The 18,742-nt window shown below is 40.1% G+C and overlaps 1 protein-coding gene and 1 pseudogene across 3 annotated transcripts; both read left to right on the forward strand.

The window, feature by feature from the left end:
* Positions 1-1,193: 1,193 nt before the first annotated feature.
* Positions 1,194-18,382, forward strand: TRNAU1AP (tRNA selenocysteine 1 associated protein 1). 3 transcript variants are annotated; one of them, XM_039854886.1, is made up of 9 exons: positions 1,194-1,351; positions 1,869-1,966; positions 5,949-6,048; positions 6,660-6,712; positions 8,281-8,412; positions 9,455-9,574; positions 12,735-12,897; positions 13,118-13,151; positions 17,989-18,382. In XM_039854886.1, exons 1-9 carry the CDS (start codon positions 1,325-1,327, stop codon positions 18,123-18,125), a joined length of 864 nt encoding a protein of 287 aa, XP_039710820.1. In that variant the 5' UTR covers positions 1,194-1,324; the 3' UTR covers positions 18,126-18,382. The 3 variants fall into 3 exon arrangements, with proteins under 3 accessions (XP_039710820.1, XP_039710821.1, XP_039710822.1); XM_039854887.1 differs by lacking the exon at positions 9,455-9,574; XM_039854888.1 differs by lacking the exon at positions 8,281-8,412.
* Positions 7,102-7,220, forward strand: LOC120596396 (uncharacterized; annotated as a pseudogene).
* Positions 18,383-18,742: the final 360 nt, after the last annotated feature.

The following is an 18,742-nucleotide window of genomic DNA, read 5'->3' on the forward strand; positions in this document are numbered from 1 at the left end:
TTGCCTGCATGTATCCAAGCCAAAGAAGACAGGAACAGAAGATTGCAGCAAAGAATAGTAAAGATTTAAGGAATTGGCGCCAAGCCCAGAGACAAAGGTGAGCCAGGGCTCCCATAAACCTGGCTCCCCAATGGCCTCTGTTGGCTAGACTATATAAGGGAAAATCTTATGGATACTATGGGAATTGGGGTCCTGGGCTCTACTGATTGGTCAGTGCTAAAGTACAGAGTAATTGATCATGGCATGAGGTCCTGATGTCAGTCATGGCATTGTTCAGTCTAGTTTCCAGGGGATGTGGTCCGTGGCGCTACTTTGCTTTCATGAGTCTGAAGCTGAAACAACAGGTCAAGGTGTTATCTTTGTTTGACTGAAAACTTATTCTTGTTTGAGGTTTGATTATTGTATCTTGGTCATGGTTGACAGACATGAAACTATTCTTAAGTCAGTTTGACGCTGACCAGAACCCAGTGTCCTAAGGGCTTAACGATTAAAAGGAGTGGACATGTAATACATGTACAAATAGGAGGATCTGGGGAAAGCATGCAAGTAAGAGTTTTACCAGGCTAAATAAAGCGAGCTTGGGTTAAAGTGAAATGCATGCTAAAGAATGAAGTTCATGTGCGTTTACACTGGGACAGGTTAAAGTTCTTGGTGATTTGGATTAGGACAGTGAATGTGGGACTCAAAGTAGAGTGACAAGACTTGGGGATTGTTGAAATGACAAGGTTGCCTCAATTTACATTCCCTTTAATCCTCCCCTCCCCTTACCCCAGGGCTATATACGGTAATGACGGAAGAATCCCATTCCTGCTTCAACAAAAACTTATGTCTTGCGAAATGGGTGGCTAGGGCAGACCAGTGTCTTCTTGTCCAAGGTCGCACAGAGTTTGGGCAACTGGATCGTCCAGGCTCCTAGAGGGGACGTTTCATCTTTTTATTAATGTGCTTGAATTTGCAAGTTTTTACAATAAGCATACATTATTTTTGAAATTTTATATGTACGTGTGTGTCTAAATATATAGTTAGAAAGAAACCCGAGCAAGCCAGTTACCCGAGCAACCCACCGGCCTGCGCAGGCTGAAGTCAGCCCCGCACCACCCCGTGGACTCGGGTCTGAACTCCTCCCGCCGGGAACCGGAAGTTGGGCTTCCAGCCGCGTCGCGGGAAAAATCCCGAGCGGCACACGCAGGCGCGGCCTGGGGCCTCGAGTTTCGGAGCGTGCGCAGAAGGCGTCGGAAGCGCATGCTCCGTGGCGGTCGGGGCTCGGCGGAGTACCGCCGGCGCTGGCCTCCGCGGCCCGCTAACCCCAGGCCCGGGCGCGGGCATGGCGGCCAGCTTGTGGATGGGCGACGTGAGTGAGGGCGGCCGCTTGGGTCGGACGAGAAAGAATCTTGGTGTCACGAGGGAGGAAGGGTCTGAGGGAGAGGAGTCCATGGATCCCAGCAGTGAATGGGCAGGGGAGTTATTTCGGGTGACACAGAAGGATGGTCCGAACAAGTAGGGGAAGGAAGGCGCTGAGTCTCAGGAGAGGGGCCCCGCCTGGGTTCCTGGAAGGGAAAGAGAAGTTCTTTGGGGACAGGAATGGGAGGAATCCCAAGGATTGAAAGGCGCTGTGGTTCTAGGACTGGAGGAATAGAGTTCCTAAATCCAGCGGGGAGGCTTCCTAAAGGGAGCAAATTAAAGGGGAGGGACGCAAGGGATTGGGAACGGGAGAGTTGGGATTCAGACCACTCTGCACATGAAAACCTGTTCACACACACCCCGCCCATCGCGTGTAGTCAACCCTGGGGTAAGGGTGAGGAGCTTTGAAGCCAGAGATGCAAAGCCTGGATGCTAGCCTGAGTCGTTCTGCTTTTGTATTTACGCAGCTGGAACCCTACATGGATGAGAACTTCATCTCCAGGGCCTTTGCCACCATGGGAGAGACGGTGATGAGCGTCAAGATTATCCGAAACCGACTTACTGGGTATGTTCTCTCCTATCTTATAAGTTCTCCCTAAATTATGCAGCAACTGTCATTCAGGTGAATGTAAACATCGCAGAGAGTCACGACTTCTCACCCCTAATAATAATTATAATGTTATAAAAGCTAACATTTGGGGGCTTATTGAGAGGAAGTGTAGTATATTGCTTAAGGACTGCACTCTGGAGCCAGACTATTTGAAATCTATGTCTGCTGTGTGACCTTTGGTAAGTTACTTAACCTCTTCTCCTTCACCTTGACTATAGAAATGGAGATGATTATATCACCTACCTCAGAGTTATGGTGAGGATTAAATGAGTTCATTCGCATTCAGCATCTAGAATAGTATCTGGCATATGGTATATGCTCAGTAAATATAAACATGATCTGTTAGGTAATAAATACTTTAAAATCACTTTTTAAAATCATAAAAACTTCTGAGCTAAGTACTATTATTAGAGAAGCTTAATAACTGTCTTAAACTTACACAGCTATTAAATGACAAGCCAAAACTTGAATTCAGTTCTGTCCTCAAAGCCATGAGTGCCCTTAACTCTTATGCTATTCATTTAAAATTTTATAGAGTCATTCTGTGTTCTGTTCTAGATTCCCAGGATACATGGCGAAACAAGCCAGACATAGTTCCTCCTCTCGTGGAGTTGACTACATTCAAATAGAATGAGACAATAAATGTGTAAACGAAACAATACAGAGAATATTTTCGGATAGTGGTGCCCTGTTGCCTTCACTTTCTTCTTTTTCTTTTGGGGTGGGCGTGGGGGAGATCTTAGTTTTCCTTAGGGTTCTAGTTAGAAACGAGAGGATTCTTTTATCAATTTGACAGTGTTTATTGAGTATCTATCTACTCTGTGTCAGGTACTCTACTAAATCATCTTGCTAAAACATCAAATGGTTGAAAAATCAGATGAGAGATAGGACGTGTGGTCAACTCTGGCTGTTTGCTTGACAAATACTTTGTGTATTCCGAACCTCAATAACTAGGGACTGATTTTCTGACTAGTATGCCATCCTAGTCTAAATATTTTTCTTCTTGCTTTCTTATAGACAGAAATCCCCGGCTAGTAGTATGAAAATATATTCTGTAATACTTTCTACTTTTTAAAACTCATAATAAGTTCTGACATTTTAATTTTTATTGAAGTAAGATTTGGAACTATCCTTTTCTGCCCATGATTATTTAACTCTGCTGTTATGGTTGTCCTTACACATTACATTTACATCCTGCTTCATTTGACAAAGACTTTGTAGGGGCTTACAAGAATATTGTAAAGTACATAAATGTAAATTTAAAAACTGAGACCAAGTACATAAATGTAAATTTAAAAACTGAGACCAATGATAAGACCCAAGGAAAAATAACGTGCAATAGATCATAGTGCTTAAGAATGTAGTCAATCTTTCCTTTCGGCCAGAACCACCATCTTCCAGTAATTCGCCAAAACGACCAATACAAAAGGAAAGGGGGGAAGCATCCGCTATATGTTCTGTAGCCCTTTTAGAAAACATGGAGTCGTTCCTTTGGCCACATACATGTGGATCTACAAGAAAGATGTTATTGTAGACATCAAGGGAATGTGCACTGTTCAAAAAGGAATGCCCCACCAGTGCTATCATGGAAAAACTGCAAGAGTTTATGTTACCCAGCATGCGAATGGTTAAAATTATAAATTTTATGTATATTTAACCACAGTTTTTAAATTTGAAAAATAAATTCAGTCTGAAGTGCAGCAGCCATATCTCATTTATGACTGGTGGGACTATAAAATGGTTCAACCACTGGGGACAATTCCAGTCCTAGGTGTTTATCCAAGAGAAATAAAAGCGTATATCCACAAAAAAGGACTGGAAAAAGAATGTACATAGCAGCTTTATGACAGCTGCCCAAAACTGCAATCAACTTTGAGGTGTCCATGAATAGGTACTGAGATATTTATACAGTAGAATACTACATGAAAGAAGCCTTACTGTATGATTCCATTTATTTAAAATTTTAGAATATACAAAATTAATCTAGTAGAAATAACTCAGCATCTTGATTTATGCATTTCATTGCATGTAAACCAAAAGCAACAACAACAAAAAAACAAAATAATTGAACTCTGGTTAATAATATGTATGTTAAAATAATTGAAGGAAGCATACCAATATCTGTACCTTTGAAATGTATCAGAAAATAAGGATGCTAAATGAGTAGAGGGATGGATAGTTATGTGGTAAAATAAGTATAATCAAATATTAATTGTAAGTTGTAGGTATGTGGGTGTTTATAATCATTTCAGTTTTCGTGTTTGGAATTCTTTATAATAAAATCTTGAGAAAAGAATGTAGTTAGACTATTTTAAATTCAAATCCAGCCTTTGGTACATACAAGCTATGTGGTTTAAGACATATTATATAATTCTGCTAAGTCTCAAGTCTTCTCATCTAAATGGAAATAATGCTTTCATTCACCTCACAGAGTTACATGAGGATTAGATGAGATGGTACATGCGAAGTGGCTAGCACACTGCCTGGCCCATAGCGAGTGCTCGGTAATGGTCAGCTCTTACTGGTGGTAGTCTTTACATTTGTGAGCCCTAAGATTCCAGCACACACGAGAGAAGGCACAGATTTGACCCACCATTTTTCTTAGCATCCACAAACATTTATGGAGCTTGTGGACTCTGTTCTGTGATCCTTGGGCTCAAGTACTGCCATTGCCCATACCTTCTTGGCTTTGTGTCCATTTGAACTGAAGATCTAAAGTAATATTTTTAGAAAAGTTTGGATTATTTCACTGGTGATAGTTTAAGGTTGATGTTAAGGAAATGAACAGTTTTCAATATTTCTGAGTAGGAAGGATGTCAGAGGATAGGGATGTCAGAGGATGTAGTCACATCTTCCTAATTATGTCTCTCAATAATGCTTTCAAAATTAGAACACCAGGAATCGTACTGACATTCCCCAATTAGGTAAGGTCCGTGGGTTTCCTTTGTCTGTCCTACCAAATTGCGAGTTTCTTGAGGATAGGAACCATGTTCTCCAACTCTATATCAGCCTGGCCTGTGGTAGGTAATTAAAAAGAACTTTCTTAACATAAAAAAATTTCAAAAAAAACTACAAAGACTAGTACAATGAACTATTATACAGCCACCATCTAAATTCAGTACTTGTTAACATATTGCCATATTTTTCTTACCTATATCTATCAAAAGAGAAGATAGAGATATGTAGATTGATCATTTCTTTTTGCTGAGCCACTTGAAAGTAAATTACAGGCATTGCGACTCTTCACTACTAAACATTTAAGCATACATTGCCAAAAACTAGACATTCTTTTATATAACCACAATGCTCATCTCACACTAACAAAATTAATAATGGTTCCATAATACCACATAATGGCCAGTCTACATTTAAATTTTTATAATTGTCCCAATACCATCTTTTTTTTGTTTGTCTTTTGATGAATTAGGATCCAGTGAGAGATCAGACCCTGCATTTCATTTAGTTCTTTTGTGTTCTGTCTCTTTTTAATGTTGAACAGCCCACCTCTTTCTTTTCTCATTGACTTTTTAAAGAGGTAAAACAAATTCTTACATAAGGTCCTACATTCTGGATTCTGGTCCTGTATTCTGGATTATTTGTTTCTTTGTGGTGGTATTTTACTTGTTCTGTCCATAATATTTCCTGTAAACTGGGCGTTAGATCTAAAGGTTTGATTGGATTGCCTTAAACATTTTTGGCAAAAGGACTTCCTAGGTGATACAGTATGGAAATGTTTACTGAGTCTGGGACTAGCCTGGATTGATAGTCCTTATATTCAGGTTTGTAAATTGGTTCTGAACTGGAATTTGGCAGGGAGCAAAAACAACGTGGGCTCTGATTAGAGAAACATTTTTCCCTTTCTTCAGGCCAGGACTCAATCTCTCATCTGGGAATGGTATCTTTAACCATTCTCTGTCTCTATTTTCTTTTTTTCCAGGATCCCAGCTGGCTACTGCTTTGTAGAATTCGCAGATTTGGCCACAGCCGAGAAGTGTTTGCATAAAATTAACGGAAAACCCCTTCCAGGAGCCACACCTGTAAGGACACTTAGATAATGATGATGTTGCCATTTTTATTCTCATCAACTCATTTATTGAATCCCTACTGTCTGTTTATATTATTTCATTTAATCCTATAACAACCCTGAACAGTAGGCATTGTTGTCTTTGACAGACCAGGAAATCGAAGCTCAGGGAAGTGGAATAACTTGCCCAAAGCAACACAGGTAGTAAGTGGCAAAGCCAGGATGCAAACTGAAGATTGATTACCTCTGAAATCCATTCCCTTTCCACTCTGCACCGCTGCCTCCCTTAATGGAAGACTTGAAACTAGACTTCTTGCCTGTTTGAGAAAGTAGAAAGGCTGGCAGTAGTGAGGACACATTTCAAGAGAGTTACATTCTGCTCTTCCCACAGTTACTTAGCTTACAGCTGCACCAAGCTGGCACACCTGGGCTCATAGAACCATGGAGCTGGCAGTGCCCTTAGCGGTCATCCGTGCAACCCCCCCATTATATCAGGAGAAAAAGCTGAGGCTTAGAGAGGGGGAGATGTTTTGGCCAAGGTAATTTATTTCAGTTTTTTTCAAATATTGTTTGACTCTCGAAACACCTTTCTCTGTTTGAGTTTGTTTGTTTTTAAATTTCCAGGCAAAACGTTTTAAACTGAACTATGCCACTTATGGGAAACAACCAGATAATAGGTAAGTACAGAGTAGCCCCAAGTAGCTTAGAGCCCCAGGAGAAATGTCTAGATAGAGCCAGGGTATCTCACTGTGCCCCCTACTACCAAAGAGGAGGGTGGGAAGTCCAGTTTGGCTCCACCTGGCCTCCCTGCTGAGGGATAACACCTTTCTGGTCCCCACTGGTGGACCTTCCCTGTGAGTCTTGTCCAGGTCATGTCTTCTCTAGCCTTCCACCCTGTTACTGCCCACAGCACTGAGAGTTTATTCCTTAAGAACTGACCTTTGTAGCACTATAAATTGATTCAGCATTTCAGGTTACCGTTTCACATCTTTAAAACAATGTATCTAAAGCTTTAGAAAGATTTGTACTCATTGACCCCATAATTTTGCTTCTCAGAATTTATTCATACTACGGCCATGCCACCCTGAACATGCCCGATCTTGTCTGATCTTGGAAGCTAAGCAGGGTCAGGCCTTGTTAGTACTTGGATGGGAGACCATCTAGGAATACCAGGTGCTGTAGGCGTTTAAAAAAAGAATTTATTCTTGATGTGTTCCAAATTAGCCTCAAAAGCGTTAACTGAAATATTATGTATAGTAGGCAAGATTTGGGGGAAAACCAAATCTAATAATAGGGAAGTGATTTAAATTACATTATGTTCATTAATTGCAGTACTACGTATCCATTCATATAAGTCATATTGTACTAGAATACTGACATGACATGTCAAGATGCTGGCAGTGTTAAAAGTGAAAAAAATGCTAGAAACAAAACAAATGAATCATATTCAATTTTTGTAAATTCAGAAGAAGAAGCCAAAGAATAAAGAAGTGTCTGTCAAGTGTTCATAGTGATTACCTTTGAGTGGTTGGGTTATTGGTAATTTTATTTTTCTTTGTCCTTTTGTATATTCTGATTTTATACAAGAAATATGTATTATACTTGAAATAAGAAAATAATAATGAGTTTACTTGTTCTTTTTCTTTTTTCTTTTTTTTTTTTTAAGAATTGTTTTGGAACGGGTTAGCAAACTGTGGCCTGCTTTGTATCACCTGTGAACTAAAAATGGTTTTTACATTTTTGGAGGATTGTGAAAACAGACAAAAAGTGACAGACCATAGGTACCCCACAAAACCTAAAATATTTACTGTCCGGCCCTTTACAGAAAAAGTTGGCTGACTCATAACATTTGGGAGATTTCATTTTAGCTAGTCTTTAGGTCTTTAGAAGATGAGGTCTAGTTCTCAGTCTCTCTCTGTCTTTTGCCATTTAATCTGCCCAGAATGCAGAATTTCTAGTTTTATATTTGAGCACCTCTGACCCTGTTCCACTATCTGCACTCATGTAATACTTGAAGCCAGACAAGCTCTGTTCAGTGGATGAAGGACTTGGGTGGACCAGGGGACCACTTCTATACCTATTCTGCCAGGACTGCCAAATGAAGCAAATTAAGACCTGTTTAATGACTTATCAGATATATTGTTCCCTAAGAAAGCCCAGGAGAGGTCTACCTAGAATGAGCCAAAAGAATTTCTCAGAACAAAGGTTTTCGTCTTTGTCTCTGAATCTTGTTCTCTTCTCTTAGCCCTGAGTACTCCCTCTTTGTGGGGGACCTGACCCCAGATGTGGACGATGGCATGCTATATGAATTCTTCGTCAAAGTCTACCCCTCCTGTCGGGGAGGCAAGGTGGTTTTGGACCAGACAGGCGTGTCTAAGTAAGGCCTTACCTGTTATTGATGCCTACCCTGTTAGTTTCAGCATTTTTCTTATAAGTGGAGGTGTTACAGAGAGGCCATGTAGTGTTGTGGTTAAGAGCACAGGCCGTGAAGCCAAACTGCCTGGTTTGAATCCTGGCTCCAGTACTGCCAGGGATGATGCAGCAGACAAGTTACTGAACCTCTTACCGTATTTCCTCATCTGGAAAACAGGACCAATTGATTAATAGGATCTATTCATAGGAGCGAATTCAAGATTAAATGATGTAATATAAATAAAACATTAGGAAATGCTTTATAGGTGTTTATTATTACTTATTATTGTTACTTCAAAAGTGGAAAAACTTCAAGAAAGGCTTATTCTTGATCAGAGTTGTAGTTAAAAGCTCAGGCTTTGGGAGTATGACAGACCTAGATTTGAATCTTACTTCTACTATGACTTTCGGGAAGTTATTAAATCTCTCTGAACTTTGATTCCCTCTTCCTCAAATTGTTGAACCGTTCGCTGAGATAACCCTGGAAAAATGTTCAGCACAGTGCCTGGGAAATAAGAAGTGCTCGTTAAATATTAGCTATCATTCATTTATTCTCTCAAGTAGAATTTGAATTCGGGAGATTAGGAACCTTGTTTGTGTATGACTACTGAGTTCCCATGCCTAGTGCAATACTTGGCATCCAGGGCATACTCAGTAAATATTTGCTGAATGAATTTTTACAATTTTACATATTGCAATTACCCTAATGATAATGATAATAGCACTTTCAAGTAGATTGAGGGGGAAGCTATTGTTTGGGCAGGAGCCCTTCAGTGACTGTATAGAGAGAATGGTGGTGATCTGGAAGTGGGGGTTCCAACAGATCTCGGGATCCCCCAGTGCTTGATTCTCACATTGCTGTACGGCACGCCTCCCCAGATGGGGCTCTCATCCCTGCCCACATAGTGTGATGAGATTTTTCTCTCCTTTCTCAGCCCCTTTGCCATTCTTAGACTTTACCTTCATTCCGTTTGTGATCTATATAGTTTGTGTTTTTTTCCCTGCAGAGGCTATGGTTTTGTGAAATTCACAGATGAACTGGAACAGAAGCGAGCCCTGACAGAGTGCCAGGGAGCAGTAGGACTGGGGTCTAAACCAGTGCGGCTGAGCGTGGCAATTCCTAAAGCGTGAGTCCTGTGCTTGCGGGGAAGGTAGCCGGCCTGTGGACCGACCCCTACCTAGATACTCCTCACCTGCTCTTTGACAGTCAGCATCCTCTGCTGGATGGGAGGCTGCAAGGAGTTGACTTCAGCTCACGAATAAGGAATGCCTGATACTTGCCAGGCTGTGTGCTGGGTGTTGGAGATAAATGAGCACAACCCTGCCCCTCCAGAAGCTTATAGTAGGGAGAGAGCTGTGATTAGGGGAGGCAGATACATTCAGACATTGCTGATAGCAGTGCTAAAAAAGCAGTTTAGCTACACATACTTAATGTCCCTGCTCTTTGCCCAGTAGTGCCACTGTTAGAAATTTAGCCAGAGAATTAATAAGAATTGTGCAGAAGGGAAAAAATTGTACTCAATTTTAGCCTTATTTATATCAATGAAACCTACAGACCTGTGGATGTCCCTTGCTATGGGAATGGCTAAGAATTATCGAACCAAACACTCTTTTATGTGCATCATTATTGTACCTGCATGCAAGGCAGAAGACAACTCCAAGCAGGTTTCTCACTCAGATGTAAGGCAACTTCTTTGCATAGAATCTTCCATACTTTGGCCAAAGCAGTGGTTCTCATCGGGGGGCGATTTAATCTCCTAGTGACATTGCAACATCTGGAGACAGTTTTGGTTGTCACAATTCAAGGGGAAGGTGCAAATGGCATCTAATGAGTAGAGGCCAGAGATGCTCCTTACATCTGACATTGCACAGGACAGCCCCACAACAAAGACTTATCTTCTTGCCTCCCTCCTCCAGAAGTCAGTAATGTCCAGACTGAGAAACTGTGCTCAAAATACAAGACTGGCTGCATCCTTAGGGTAGAATTTCCATGTGGCCATGTTTTTTAAAGTAGCAAAAGATTTGGAGGTTCTTTGCAGTTTAACTGTTTTTAAAACATAGAAGATCAGCCTAAGTGTCTTCCTCCCTGAAATGTTATTTGTTCTAAACCACACACACACACACACACAACACACACACACTCACTAAGGAAACTATTTAAAAGAAAGAAATTTCCTCATTATCCTAAAATGACTGATTATAATTTCTGAGTTCATTTCCAGGCTTCACAGACATTCATGATGTGTGACATAGACACACACACACACACACACACTCTCTCTCTCTCTCTCTCTCTCTCTCTCTCTTTCTACATATGGGTTTGTTTACATGTAGTAGATTTATTTCTATATTAATTTTTAATTACAATAACAAAGCTGGGTCCCCTCCCCCCGTTTAGTTAGCATATACACTTTTCTATATAATTCCACAATTATCATTATAATATTTGTATAGCTTCAGGGTATTCTTTTGATTGTATATTCTGTATAGCAGTTCCCCTGATGTTGACTATTTGGTTGTTTCTGATGCGTTACCATTTACTCGGTCAACAATAACAATTCCTACAACTCAGTAGGCCCTATCCTAGACAAGAGAAGCAAAGGCCCTTCTGCAGGGAGGTTATATTCTATCTAGTTCTTCCTTGGATGATGATGTCGGTATTTGGTGCCTGCCTCTGGGGAAGTGCCCTCAAGCACTAAGAATTGAGGATGATAAGAGTTCTTTTTGAGAATTAGACCATAAGAGCCAAGTGTGGAGAAACAGAACAGGAATATACAGAGTCAGGCCAGGAAGACTACACCTTCCGTTACCTGAACATGGCAAGAGGGTGGTGGACATCCTTGGGAACATCCATGGAAGGGGAGTCATGGAGGCAAAACTTTGTCAGTTTTCAGCCTGGCCGTGGGCAGGAGAGGGAGTGTCTTCCATAGGATTTCATCGAACCACCCTGTCGAGAGGTGATCAGATGTGTAGTCTGTCTAACTGGCTAAGTCCTCCTCACCAAACAGTCATTGAACTTGTGAGGAAGTTGGGAAGAGCTCATTCCGACTTTGAGAACCTGTGGTTCCCGTGACAGGGATTTCTGTGGTAGTTCACCGCCTGCTTATGACTTGGTTTCCTCTCTGGCTTCACTGTGGGGATAGAATACACCAATCCTGAAGTTGTAGTGTGTCCCACACTGCGTGACAGTTAATCTTATAAACCAGCCGACACAATGGAGTCAGTCTCTGCCTCGTGGTGTGTTTGATGTGCACTTATGAGAGACTCTGGCGCTTCTTAGTACGTTGACTCTGGGAGAGCATTGTCATGACTTGAGCTTGGGTTATGTTTGTTTGATTTCCTCTCAACTAGAACTGGTGGTCACACCCCCAGGCCTGTTTTATAAGCCTACTCACACATAGTTTTGGAAGCAAGATATCTTTTGCAGACTTGACATTCTGTCTTTGGTTAGCAGCAGCTGGGGCAGCTGTGCATTCAGCCCTGATTGGCAGATGCAGGATGTAGGAGACTGACAAGATGTCCTGAGTTTGTCAGGCCAGATGTTGTATGTAGTGGTGTGGTGTTAAGACCATGAGACTTGGCATTACATTTGGCTCCAATCCTGGGTGTGGCCTTGGGTAAATTGCTTAACCTTTTAGAGACTCAATATTTTCATTTGTATAGTGGGAGTAATAAATAATAGGTCTAGCATAGGATAATGCAAGACTTAAAATAGGAGACCGTATATGAAAAGTAATTGGCAGAACTTCTGAGTACCTACTCCATAAATGATAACTATGACTACTGTGATAACAGTAAAGGCTACTTTACTGCACTTCTCTTATTTTTTTTGTGGGGAAGAGGTGATAAGATATTTTGTAGCTCGAAATACTTCTTGGATCATCCTAAATCCAGATTCTTTAGGCCATGTTTTCCTGAGCCTTTGTGGCTGACAGAAAAGCAGCCCCCAGGATCTTGAGAAGAAGAAAGTCAGTACTGAAGGTTTGGTAAGAGAGACGAACCTAACCTTTGAAAGCTCTTGTCTTTCAAGCATAGGCTTTGGAGCAAGACTGCCTGGGTTTGAATAATTTATTAGCTGTGTGACTTTGGACAAATTATGTAACTTCTCTGTACCTCAGTTTTCTCATCTGTAAAATAGGGATAATGTATAATTATTGCACAGGATTGTTGTAAGGAGTAAATGAAGTTAATGTGTGTAAAGCACTTAGAAGTGTCCCTGGCCAGTTAATAAGTATTATGGAAATGCTTGTTCACATTTGTTTATTTTTGGTTCTTTCTTCATTTAAGGAGTCGTGTGAAGCCAGTGGAATATAGTCAGATGTACAGTTACAGCTACAACCAGTATTATCAGCAGTACCAGAACTACTATGCCCAGTGGGGCTATGACCAGAACACAGGCAGCTACAGCTACAGTTATCCCCAGTATGGCTATACCCAGAGCACCATGCAGGTAACTGTGCTTTGACTAGTCTGCTCTTATGGGTTATGTTGTCCTTCAGAGACGTGGCTCCTTCTCAGGGATGGGATCATTAAGGATGGGAGCTAGGGCTTCGGAAAAAAAATATGGGGAAAGATGAAGCAACCTAGTTCCTCTTGTTAAAAATAAGCCATCCTGTTCATGGGTCAGGATTTCACCATCCTTCTCACCCACCTCTCTGATCTCTTGACAGACATATGAAGAAGTTGGAGATGATGCTTTGGAAGGTAAGAAAGGAGTCCATCACTCTGTCAGCCACTAGGCAGCGATTGCTTTGTGACTGGCACTGTGCCTTCAGCTAGATGCTGATGGAATGCAAGGTGAATTCTGCCTAGAGGAACTCACATTCTAATGAGAGAGCCATTGCCTACAAAATTACTGTAAGAAGTGTATGTGTCACCCAGTGGTGTGAGTGCAGATCCCAGAGAGCCGAGGGGAAAGCAACTCTATAGGGGAGGGAGCCGGTCACCCCCTGGATGAGTGGCATTCTACCCTAGGATGTAGGTCTTTAGCAAAAAATATTATTGCCTTACATTTGTTTGACAGCTTGTAAAAATCATTTTGTGTTTCATGATTTAATTTTTCTCTATATAAAATTGCATGTTTCTCTCATTTTCAAATAATAGTTATGATTGAAATTTCGGAAAATACAGGATTATGAAGTAACTGAAAACCACCCCTAATCCTGCTGCATAGTAACAGCCATTATTAATTTTTTTTATTAAAAGCATTTATTGTCATTTTTATTGACACTAACAGAAGAAAAAAGAAAGTAAAACTGAAGGAATTACTAACCATCAAACAAATAATTTTTTAAATATGTTATTAATACTTAAAGAATCCTCTGAGGTTTGAAAAATTATGAAAAACAAATTTTTTCAACATGTTTCTGAACAGATGTTTTGTTTTCAAGATGTAAAATTTAAACAGTTGTCATAAAATCAGGATTGATTTCTAAGTAAACCTTTTTAAGGTACAAAAAGACTCAAAGATTAAAATCAAAGTCTATTTTAAGGATTATTCTTCAGGGCATGGTCATAGGGAAAAGGCGATTTGTAACCAAAATATCCTTTAAAAGAAACATCACCTTCAGGCAAAGAACAAACTTTACCTACTTCATAGCATTTTAAAGCACTTTCATATATGTGCTCTCATCTAGTTCTAACAGCAGTGACCTTGGGGAGTGGGCTGGGCAGAACACAGGCTCTCCAGTTAGTTGGCAGATGGGGAACTGGTGGCCCAAGTGGTCTACTCAGGGTCACAGAGTGAGTTAGGGGCAAAGTCAGGCCTAGAATCCCTGTCTTTCCATTCTCAGTCTCTGATTCTTCGATCCAGGAAATACTGCCTTGCTTTTCAAGATAATAAACCTGATTATAAAAATATCTGTGTATAACTCCATAGAATTTTCCATCTCATTCTCATTTACTGGTAAGAAAATAATAGCCAACATATTTTGTGCTAAGCACTGCTACCTGTCTACACTGTGATGGCTTGGGTACCATTATCATACCCCTTCTACAGAAAACAGCCCAAGTTAAAAATAGCTAATGGTTGGGTTTTATTATGTGCAGGCACTGTTCTAAGCACTTTACATGTATTATTAACTCATTTAACTTTTACAACAGTTTTGAAGTCAGTACCACAATTATACTGATTTCGTTGAATAGAAAACTGAAGTAGAGAAGTTAAATTACTTGTTTAAGGTCAATATAGTTGCAAGTTGCAACTTAGTAGCAAGAGGTGGAGTTGGTCTTGGAACCCCTGTAGTCTTTCCCCAGACCTCATACTTTTTACCACTAAGTTTAATGCCTCCCATTTTAACCGAGTAACCGCACAGTGAGGTGGGCACAGCGGGGATTATTAACCTTGTTAGTTTCATCCTTAGCTGCAGTAGGCCATCTTCCAGGCTGTCTTCAGAATGAAGAAGGGTGCTTCTGTGTGTGTGCATAGACTTATTAACCCATGCAAAACCTGCCCTTAATCAAGCCCTTTACTAATCTATTCCCATAGCTGTTACACCGAGTGAAGGAGTCAGGCTGGTCCTACTTTCTGTTTAGTCTCCATATGGAGCTTCTGAATGCTCAAAGCTTCTATAATTTAGATTAAAATTACAAGAGAAAGAAAGGTCCTTCTGCCTGTAGGAATGGGCATAGTACTTATGACACTGAGTAGTTTGGGAATGGAGATACACTTAACAGGTGAGAGAATGGTGGCTGCCCCTTCCCGCCCTCGCCCTGGAGCCACACACCTCAGTCTTTCCTGGTGTGTCTCTGGCACCTCCTGAGTTGCAGTCCCTCCTCCGAAGCGCAGGTATTATGAATTCCTTCATTATCGTTCTCTTATCCGAAATAGGGGCTATGATTAAGGACTCTGTAGAAATATTATTAGATAGAATCACATGAATTCTTCCAAAGATGCCCAAGGGGAGTTTAGTGGAAGCTTTTTCATGGGTACGTAATTCACACCTCCAAGGAGTGGAATGTTTCTGTCAGTTTTCCTGGATCAAGGAACACAAGTTTTGATTATGACATTTATTACTTTATTTCTGGCCTCCTTGGGTTTTTTTCCAATTGAGATGCTTTAATGATCTGTGCCATTGTGTTATGTGTCCTTTTGGGAAACCCTGCTGGATATGTCTGCTAAAACATATAAGACATCTAAAGGTGTGAAATGGAAGACAAATTTTTGGCTGACAGCACCATTCTGTCCTGGTATCGTCTTTGCTGACCTCTTTATTATGAATCTAATTCCTTGGGTGGAGGAGTCATCGGTGCCGTCTCTTTCAGTACTCTGACAGAAATCTTTGCAATGTGGTTTGGAATTTCAGTACCATTGACAGTTTTTGGCACATACTTTGGAAGCAAGAAGTTTAGATGTCCAGTTCACGCAAACCAGATTCTCTGTCAGATTTCTCAACAGACTTTCTTTACAAAACCACTTCTTGGCATCATAACTAGCAGCATTTTATCTTTTGGTTATATTTTTATTTAATTTTTTTATTCTAAACAGTATATGTTCTCATCAGATGTACTTAATGTTTGGCTTTTTCTTAGTCTTCATGATTCTCCTGATTACCTGTTCAGAAGCTACAGTTGCACTGTGTTATTTTCATTTATGTGCTGAGGATTATCATTGGTGGTAGAAAGCCTTTTTTACTAGCAGTTTTATAGCTGTTTATCTTTTTATGTATGCAGTTCATTACTTCTTTCTACCAGCTTCAAATCACAGGCATTGCAAGCACCATTTTGTACTTCAGGTACATGGTGATCATGGTCTTTTCTTTTTTACAGGCACAGTTGGGTTTCTTTTTTTCCTGCTTCTGGTTTGTGACTAAAATCTAGTATGTTGAAAGTGGATTAAAGAATGTCTCCCCAGTGGCTTTCAGGCACATCACTCTTGCTTTTGAATATCTGTATCTGTATGAACATCTGAACAGATATGTATGTATGCGTCCAATTACATGTTTTAAGTGTATATCAATTGAAAAAAAAAAGAGGTGAGAAAACTGGAAATAACTTGAAAAAGAAACACAAACACAAATCAACTATAGGAAAAGTTTAAATGTACTATTTATATATATCAGTCATGCTTCTCCAGAGAAACAGCCAATAGGACATATGTATATATAACTGTAAAGCAGTCCAGCAAGCTTAAACTCAGGCAGTATTTCTGTGTAAACACTTGCAGAATTCCTTCTTTGGGAAACCTCAGTTTAAGGCCTTAAGGCCTTCAATTGATTGGATAAGACCCACCCACACTATTGAGGATGATCTCCTTTATTTAAAGTCATCAATGGCAGATGTTAATCACATCTACAAAATACCTTCACAGCAACATCTAGACTAGTGTTTAACCAAACAACTGGGCACCATAGCCTAGCCAAGTTCACAACTAAAATTTAACCATCGCACTAATAAATACAAATTTATAAAAAGTTCTTACAATGTTTATAACCTTTGAATCAGTAATTTTACTTGAAAGATTTTATTCCCAATGATGATAATCAGTACAGATAAAATATTCAGTAGAAGATGTTAAACAATAATAGTAGTCTTTTTTATGTATAATTGACATACATTATATAACATTAGTGTTTATTTGTATAATGTATTTTAGATGTACATGGTTCAATTTGCAAAATGACCACAATAATTCTAGTTAACATAGTCACTATACAGTTACAGTTGGCCTAGCACCATTTATTGAAGATTATTCTTTACCCATTGAATTGTCTTGGTATCCTTGTCGAAAAGTTTACTATAAATGTATGGATTTGGTTTTGGACTCTTAATTCTGTTCCATTGATTGATGTCTATTCTTAGGCCACTGCCAGTCTTTATTACTGTAGCTTTGCAATACGTTTTGAAATGGGGAAGTGTGAGTCCTTGAACTTTGATTTGGCTGCTCCAGGTCCCTTAACATTTTCATATAAATTTTATGATCACCTTGCTATTTTCTGCCAAAACATAAATAAAAAGGCAGCTGTAATTTTGATAGATAGCATTGAATCTAGGGAATTCTGCCATCTTAACAAAATTGTTTTCCAATCCAAGTATGTGGGATGTCTTTGTTTATTTAGGTCTCTTTAATTTTCCAGTTTTAAAATGTGTTTTAATGAACCAGTGTGTTTGTGTATATGCATTTCAACACACGCATTTTGTGAGATCCATCCAAGTTGTGTGCAGCCAAGGTTCATTTTTCAATGCTATGTGATATTCTTTTAAGAATGATGATTTTCCAAACCCAAAATTGAAATAAGAACCACACCAGAAAATCCAGGGCATGTGATGGCTAGATATAGGTGTAGCTTTTAATAGAATTGGAACAGCCACCATTATTTGAGTACTAACTATATGTTCCACTACCTACATACATCATCCTATTTTCATCCTCACAGGAAATGTGCAAGGCAGTTATAATCAGCCCATGAATGTGGAACTGAGACAGGGAACCTGCCCTAGGAAACAGGAAATCTGGAGAGCAGGGCACTGAACCGAAGTCTCTTGTGGCTTCTGAGTACTTCTCTCCTTGATGCTTCCTAAAGCATCCTTGCTTCTCTTCCAGACCCCATGCCGCAACTGGATGTGACTGAGGCCAACAAGGAATTCATGGAGCAGAGTGAGGAACTATACGATGCACTGATGGACTGTCACTGGCAGCCCTTGGACACAGTGTCTTCAGAGATACCTGCCATGATGTAGCCAGGATAAAAGAAGCCAGAATGGACTATGTGAAGGAGATAAGAGACTCTTCAAAAATTCAAGAACTTTTACTTTTGGAAATGTTTTGTAAGATTTTAAGAATCAAGTTTCCTGAGATTATGACTATTACTGCAACACTTCTGCCTTCATTTGAAAGAGTAAGCTGTTTGAGTTTGAAAACCTGGAGACCAGCTATTGAATGTGGTTAGATAAGGCTCCGATGTTTTTGAAAAATAATCATTTATCCAGGTAGTTAATCCAGTTGGGAATTATTAACCAGGTTAAGTGGAATTACTAATCATACGAATCAGTAAAGCCAGGGACTCTTCTCAGGTTACAAATCCTTAAGGTTCTCTGGAATCAGAATGCAAGAATTAACTGCTGTCATCCGGTGGGCAATTTCATCTGCTATTCAGGTTCTCCCTCCCGCTCCAACATTTGCTTCCAGTTTGGTCACTAGTAAAGACTATCCCAGTTGAGAAAGTTGAATAGCCCAGTGTGTAGTAGGAAGGGATGGGAGTCAGCTACAATACGTTGAAGACCTCCTACATATCGCTTGATACTTTCCAAATCAAGAAATCCCACTTCCCAACGTAGTCATCTCCAGGACCCAGGAC

Source organism: Pteropus medius, unplaced genomic scaffold (genome assembly GCF_902729225.1).
Source record: "Pteropus medius unplaced genomic scaffold, Ma_sr-lr_union100, whole genome shotgun sequence".
Classification (NCBI taxonomy): domain Eukaryota; kingdom Metazoa; phylum Chordata; class Mammalia; order Chiroptera; family Pteropodidae; genus Pteropus; species Pteropus medius.